The sequence below is a fragment of the Impatiens glandulifera genome, chromosome 1 (assembly GCF_907164915.1).
Source record: "Impatiens glandulifera chromosome 1, dImpGla2.1, whole genome shotgun sequence".
Lineage (NCBI taxonomy): Eukaryota > Viridiplantae > Streptophyta > Magnoliopsida > Ericales > Balsaminaceae > Impatiens > Impatiens glandulifera.
The window spans coordinates 39,773,472-39,781,813 of record NC_061862.1 but is presented as its reverse complement, the minus strand read 5'-3'; the positions used below and the strand labels follow the sequence as shown (position 1 = coordinate 39,781,813).

Below are 8,342 nucleotides of genomic sequence, written 5' to 3'. Positions count from 1 at the left end.
CACGACTTAAATAAGTCACTAATCTACAATATTGGTTCACATTCCTTATTGTTAATTCGAAGGTTTCTGAGAGCCAAACAATATGTTTTTAAAATTGGAAAATATTTAGATCATTATGTCAGTTTTTTAATGATTAATTGTGAAACTATTATAATTCCAAATTTCTAATTTGATTGATAGTGAGTAGTTCATACCCCTGGTTTATACATAAAAAAAAAATTCTCTAGATTCGAACTCTAGTAAAAAAAATTAATATCACAAAATCAATTAAAACACTAAAAAAAGGGCTTAAAATATGCTCTTTAGGCCTTGTTTGATAACTAACTTTAGGTTTTGGGATTTTATATACCATTTTAGCATTAACTTTTGCTAATAAGTACACCTTATATTTATACTACTTTTGATTATATCTATATCATAGACGATGACTAAGAACAGAGTGTTACACTACTACTTACAATTGTATTATAAATATTAACTTTTAGATGAATGATAGGTATTACATAGCTCGGTTTTTATGAAATGATCACATATTTATAGTAGAGACACATACGAGGGATATAACTAAGATGTCTTTTTCTAAGTGTAACCAACATCGAACCAACCAAAATCTATATTATCTGCATATTCAAATGCAATGTCATTTCTTTTTCGATTTCTCATGGAGAAACGAGTGGTGTATTTTGAAAAGTCAAAGTTATCAAACTTTGGTCGAGCCCTATTGTTCCTCATCTCATTTTTATTACTAGACGACCTCCGAGAAGCGTCCAATCTTTATAAATGTTTTACGAATTTTGAAAAGAAGATAAGAGCATATTGACGATAATCGTGTTTAGGACGTTACAACTTTTTTAGTGATTTTGTTGAGACCAAATGATGGTTAGCTTGAAATAAATATTTGGTGTTTATAAATTCCAAAATATATATATATATATAAAGATACATATACATAATTGATTATATGATATCATTTAAAAATAAGGGGTAAGTAAATTAATCAAACTAGAGATGGCAATGGGTACCCGTATACTCGATATCCGTGGGTACCCGATGATCGGGTTCGGATATTTCAAATCGGGTTCGGGTTCGGGGTCGGGATCGGAGATGGAGAATAAAAAATATTACCCGATCGGGTTCGGGGATGGGGAGTATTGAAACCCAAACCCGATACCCGAATATATTAATATATATATTATATATTGATAAAATTTAAATGTCTTTTCAAATTCCAAATCATAAGTCATAGCCAGCATTAAATAAATATATTAATTATTTTATCGTTACTCACACCACACATCATGCTTAACATCATTAATTAATTTGTAATAAGTGTTTATCTCTCTCATATAAGTCAATACTCTTAATCATCATTTTCATTCTTAATCTAAATTCAACCTTACTAGTTATTTCAATTTCTATCTTTCATATTCTCTCATCTTCTTTATAGGTTTTATTCGACCTTAAATTTTTAATAACAAAACAAATTGCAAGTAAGTAATGTTTTCATTTGTGTTTTTAAAATATTATATTACTTGTTTTAATTTTATTTAATAAAGTTATGATGGTTCTTTAACTTTTACAATATTATACTTGTTTATTAACATAATCTTTAATTTTTATTTTGTAATTTCTTCTTCAGTAAAGTGTAAGTAATACTTTTATTATATATATATTTTTTTTCGATAAACTAATTCTTAAAAGGGTCAGTGTTTTAAGGAAAAAATAAAGGTAAATTTTTTAAAACAAAAATAAAGGATTCTTTGTTTAAGTAAAAAATAAAGGGTTAATTTTTTAAGAAAAAATAAAGGGTCAAGGGAACTAATTATTTTACTATGGTTGGAGAATAGAAGTTCAATATATTATTTATTTATTATTTTTTATAAATATTATATATCAGTAAAGAATTGTTTGTAGAAGATTTGAGGTATTTTATTAGTTATATACTTTAATTATAACTTTATTTTTTGTATTTTTTGTATTTTTTAATGTTGATTATTTTTTTTATCTTTATATGTTGTAATTTATATGTGTTGAAGAAGTGTATTCAAGAAGGATGTTTTTTTATTATGAGAAAATTGATTTAATGATTTTTTTAGTTTGTGTTTAATTAAAAATTTTATAATAGTGGTATATTGTTTATGGATAAAATATTTATTAATAATTTTAGATCAATTATAATTTTTTTAATAACATATTATTAATATAATATATTAAATTAAATTTATATAATAGAGATACCCGTCGGGGTCGGGTTCGGATAGTTAATTAAAAATCAGGTTTGGGGATGGGTACTTCATTACCCGATGGGTAAGATACCCGTTGCCATCCCTAAATCAAACCGTTCAAACCGTGAAATTGCTCAAACCAAACTATTTCAAACCGAGAATTGACCAAACCGAACTCATTATGGTTTTTTTATTAAACTGATCCCCAACGGGTTTAGCGTTACTAAAACTATTTAAACCGACCAAATACTTAAATAAAATGGGAGCGATAATTGTATCTTAAACTATAGTGATGAGTAATGTATTATAACTATTAGATTACAACACACATTTAAAATAAAAATAATGAGACAATAGTATGAACCTAAAAAATTGTTAACATATTATCAAAAATATTAATTATTACCATTAGTAGACCAACTTAATATCAAAATTATTACTAAGTATTAGTGTTATGTTTAGTCCAAAAAAATAATTACAAGTATAATGCAATTGTGAATTTGAAATCAAGGTTTTTTTAGTTAGTTAATGTTATTATTCATATAAATACAATATATGTTTTTATAAATTATGTTAGGGAATTTTACTAATAACATTATTCATATATATTATTCATGAATTGTGTTATCGGACCTCAGTTCAAGACTGTTAAAATCTCGAGTTTACTCTTAAAATCTTATGATTTTACAATTTTACATTAGATTATTGAGTCTGATTTTAAGTAAACTCTTAAATAGGTAAATTCTTACGATTTTAAATTTACGGTAATAAGATTTTACGTTTAAAAAATGATTTATATTTAAAAATTTAAAAATAAATTTATTATTTATTCAAATAAATAAATTAATATAATTAATTTGTAAGTATAATTTGTTTTATAGTGTTATTTATTAATTATAATTTTTTAATTAATTTTATATTTAAATATATAAAACTTTAAAATTGACTAAGTATACTTAATTATATATATAAATAATAATAATATATAACTATTATTTTATCAAATTAAACTCTTACAATTTCAAATAAACTCTAGTTTTTACTATATTACAACTAACCAACGAGATTTTACGTAAAAATCCGCCTTGCCTCAGTCATAATATTGTTACTTGTTCATGTACATTACAATATTTATAAATTGTTATTGATATATTTTAAATCTATTTTAACAAATCCGATAATTAACCAAACCGATTAAATCGACCAAATTGTTCTTTTAACCGTTCAAAACGGATCAATCAAAACGACATATCGACGGTTTGAAATTTAGTAAACCAATGTCAACGATTTAGATATGCATTTCGGTCAATAAATTTACCAAACAAACCAAACCACTCACACCCATATTTAAAAACACACATCTTATTTGAAACCTAGAAATATACTACATGCATGACCTATGATATAACGAAAAGACACAACGAGTCATAACTGTTGCCTTGGTAAGATGAACTTGACAACAATCGACACAATGAGTTATGAGTTGATTGTCCTAAGAAATTCGGGATTTTAATTACTACACGTAAGAAGTCATGAAAAATATTCTCTTTTTCATTTCGACTCTCCCTCAAAAGGGTCTCGGAAGAACAGTGGATGAAATTCACAATTGAGATGTTCACTTTTTACATTGGCTGTTATAAAACTTCTTATGTTGGGAGAATGACTGATCACTCCATTAATTATCCCAAGACCAAGTTAATCGTGGTGTCCGAGAAATCAAGCATCGTGGAAAGAATATATATGTGCTATATCTGGGCATTATAATTGAAAAGGACACCCCTCCTTGCGTTTTTAATTTTTATAAAATTAGAAAATATATTGTTTTCCTTTCTTTTTAAGAAAGTTAAACACTCTTTGTAAAAATGTGTTTTTTTTTTATCTTCGTTATTGTTAGTCGTCATTTCGATGCTAGTTGTTAAGATGACGAATACATGAATGTGAAAATGACAATATAGTACATTTATTTTAGTATTTAGAGAACAAATTCTTAAACACCAGTAAAACGTTTTAAATAAATATTAGTTTATTTTGAAAATGTTAATTGGTGATATTTTTATTTTATTTTTAATATTTAAAGATTTTAATATATAATAATAAATAAGTTAAAAAAGAAATAGAAAACATTTTAATAGTGTGATTAATTATTTGTGTAATATTGTTTGATTAGAAATTAAATAAAATGATTTTTAATTCTAGTTGATTTTTTTTTTTATAGAAAAAATCAAGATACAAATTCTAAAGTGAATCAAATATAATAATATTTTTGTATGATCACTTTCTCATTTTTCACTCTAAAATAATATAAGAAATGAATTATACATAATATTAATAAACTAAATAGGCTGAAATTTGTTGAACATGATTTTAAAACTGTTCTTAAATCACTTGCTCGTCCGTCGGAATCGGCATCCATAATAAACCTCACCTCAGATGTTTTCCGACAGTCGGCGCTGACAGCTAGTACTCTGCCTCCCTCGTCTTACCAGAAAAATCCAGTCGGTAAATACTTGACCCGTTCGGATACAACACTCCGAAATGCCTCTCCGAGCCCAGACCCGTTTTCATGTTCTCGTTGTACAGGGCAAAAATTACTGCCTCAATGACTACACCCGGCTTCGCCGGCGTTCCGATGGCCGGTACGGCAGTGAATTTCTTTATTACATTCCGGTTATAAATTGCGGCATTGTTAATACTAGCTCCTGATTCTGTTTGGCCAATATCTCTTCCATTCGGCCAACCGGTTTCCGCTATAAAGATCCCAACATGCGGGTAGCCCATTCTTTTCATGGCAAAGTAGACCGCGTCTATCATTTGATCCAGCAGATTGGTGTAGGTTAACCCCGTACCCGGATCCTTAACCCTTATGTTATTGGCGGAGGATAACAGGGCGTAATCAAGCTTGATGTCGACCGGGTTGGATGCCCAAGCGAAATACGGGTATACATCCAAGAAGAGGGACGATTTCGTGTACTTGAGAAACTGAAGCATAGGTTTAATGATTTGAGTGGAGATGTCGGCACGGAAGGTTCCATTGGAAGGCGGGTAAGAAGCTTGAAGCACGTCCATGGCCAATGAGGTAGTGACTCTGACCTTACGGAGGAGGCCGAATTTCGCAAGCGATTTCTGAATCCGGTACATCGACGGGACGAGGCTGAGCTGGATGTTACGGTCGGGGATAGAAAGGATTTCGTTTCCGACGAGAACGTATCGGATCTTTGTTTTTGGGTAAAAGGGTAAGACTTGGGACCGTACCCATTCGTCTGCGATAGCTTGATTGGTGGAGATGCTCACAAGGAGCTGGTTCGGGACCATGACCGTAACCTCGATGTCGGATCCTCTCAGGGCGCCGAGAATGGCCGGGCTAGAATCATACAGTTTGACTTGCTTCACCTTCATGGCTTTCAAGAGCTCGACGGACTTTGACGGACTGGGAAGGTTGTCTCCCAATTGGCCGTAGCAGATGCCGACATTGCCGGCTCCGGCGGCGGCGTATGATACACCTGCTGGAAATTACAAGTTAGTTAATAAAGTAATATTAGATTAGATTTAGATGTAGAAAGAAGCTAAAGAGAATTAATAGAGATTTTGGACTTACTAGATACGGCGGCGGAAACTATGAAACAGAGGAGGAGTACGGTGGCCGAAAATCCCGTCATATTTGTAACTTGAAGCTGCTATTGTGAATTATGTCATCATGTACGTCTCTCCTCTCTCTCTATATATATATGAAGAAAATTACCATGTAAATATTATTTGACTTCACTTGACTTGACTTAGTTAATTTAGATGCATGGACTTGTTTGGCTTAAAGAAACGAGGGTTTGGAGTCAAAAGAAATTTCAAAATATTTGTTTCACACTCTATTTATGGAAAATACACATAATTTCTTTTTCAATTATAAAATAATATTAAAATTCACTTAGTTAATTTAGATGCATGTAAATATTACAATTTTGTTTGACAAAAATTCAAATTATAATCACAATCCAATATGTTTTATCTTTATATTTTTAAAATTAAAAATAATAATAATAATAATATTATGTTATATTTCTTTCTTAAAAAAAAAAATACATAATCTTACCATAAATTTTGGTTGAATTCTAACATTTGACTAATTTAAAATACAATCCTCACCTTATACTAACAAAACTAATAATAATTTTTTTATTGTGTTTTTCAACCTTTTTTTGCAATATAGGAGATTATACATTTAAATAACCCTCTATTTAGGAGATTACCCAACCACAATACATTTTTAAAAAACAGATATTATTATCATTATATTAGAACACAAATTTTAATATATCAATATAGTTGAACTAGAAATTCGATTATATATCAATATATTTGTCATTTTTTCATCAAAATTGTAACTCTTTCAAATAGTATATATCTCCTTAATTTTAAATATAACACCAACTTAAATCATTATACTCTTGAATTCTAAAGAATATAGATGTCCAAATAATAACTCATAATTTTACCTTTTATTGATATTTTTTTTCAGAATCAGAAATAATATAACCCTTATTCTCAATTTACAAACAACGATCTTATAAATATATATTGGGATAGATTTTTAAATTATTATATTTTATATAATTTATTTAGATATTTGAGTATAAAAAAATAAAATAAAAAATCCTTCAATATTTGATGCCGAAAGAATATTGTCAGCGAGAAGAGGTGGTTCTTGAGGGCGGTTGCCCCTCTTGGATGCCGGAGAAATATTGTCAGCGACGCCGATGATTTCAGTCGTCAGAATATCAACAACTTTCTAGGTGTGTCAGTCTACTTATTTGTTGTCCCTCAATACGAATGAGATTTTCAAGTATGGTTGATCATCGATTATTACTATTATTATTGTGTTTTTAAAGAGTTCAAATATATATATGCACAATGTTGTTGGATTGTTATTGTCGATCTAGATCTTCTATTGGCGGTGATGTAATTGTGATTTTACTTAGAGTGATTGCCGATCTTGTCGAGGCAAATCAATTTGTTGGAGATCTGAACTGAAAAACATCGTCTCCTATCTCTTATTCAGATATATGCAATTTAAGTGTATGTGTATTCAAAAACTTTCACTTCTTGTTTCTAAGTATCATTTTAAAAATAGTAACGTTTTTTCAATGACTATAATTGTGATTTGACGGGGATAGATTGTCGATTTTGGTGTGGTAACTCATTGAAGGAAAATCATTTTCTCCTAATAATATATATGTGATTTAAGTGTGTGAATCTATATCTCTTCCTCGGAAGGCTCTTACTGTTGGATTTGTGTGATTCTTACTGTTGGATTTGTGTGGCGTGTGAAAATGTTAAGATATATACAACTTATACAAAATCTTTGATCTTCTTACGACCCTTGCTTTAATTGTGATTTGGCGGAGACTATTGGCCGATCCTTTGCTAGGCAACTCAAATTGTTGCAGCCAGGATCGAAAAAAAATTATCTCACTTGCTTAGATATGTGAGATTTTGTATGTAAATATCTCTCTTCCTTTAAGAATTTTATTGTTGGATTTATGTGTTATTAATAGAGTAGTAAAATATACACATACTCTAAATTTATACCTCCAAGACCACTACATTTAATTGAGATTGGCGGAGACCTGACCCATTGTTGCCGAGACAACTTAAATTGTTGAAACATGATCAAAGATTCATACTTAACTTGTTAGATATGTGGAAATGAAGTGTTGTTATGAATATATTTCCTTTGAGATCCGACCGTTGGATTAGTGTGTTGTTGAAAGAGGTTGATATATACATACTTACACAAGGTTGGATCTAGTGTGGACAAATCTTTGATCTTTAAAAGACAATGACTGTTGTATTGTGGTTTTGCGGAGATTGATGACTGATCATTGCTCGAAGCAACTCAAAGTTGCAGCCAATGTCGGAAAAAAAATCATCTTGTCTTATTCGGATTGTGGGATTTAAGTGCATGTATATCTCTCGGATTTGTGGGATTTAGGTAAGGATATCTCTCGTATAAGATTTTACTGTTGATTTATGTGGTGTAGGAAAATGTCAAGATATATACAACTTACAAAAACAATCTTTGATTTTCCAACTACCCTAACTGTAATTGTGATTTGGTGGAGACTA

General features: G+C 29.6%; 1 protein-coding gene across 1 annotated transcript; it reads right to left on the bottom strand.

Annotated features, from left to right (window-relative positions):
• Window positions 1-4,682: 4,682 nt before the first annotated feature.
• LOC124922723 (probable glucan endo-1,3-beta-glucosidase A6) lies at window positions 4,683-5,714 on the bottom strand. Its single transcript, XM_047463438.1, has one exon. The coding sequence runs from the start codon at window positions 5,619-5,621 to the stop codon at window positions 4,683-4,685; it is 939 nt and encodes a 312-aa protein (XP_047319394.1). The 5' UTR covers window positions 5,622-5,714.
• Window positions 5,715-8,342: the final 2,628 nt, after the last annotated feature.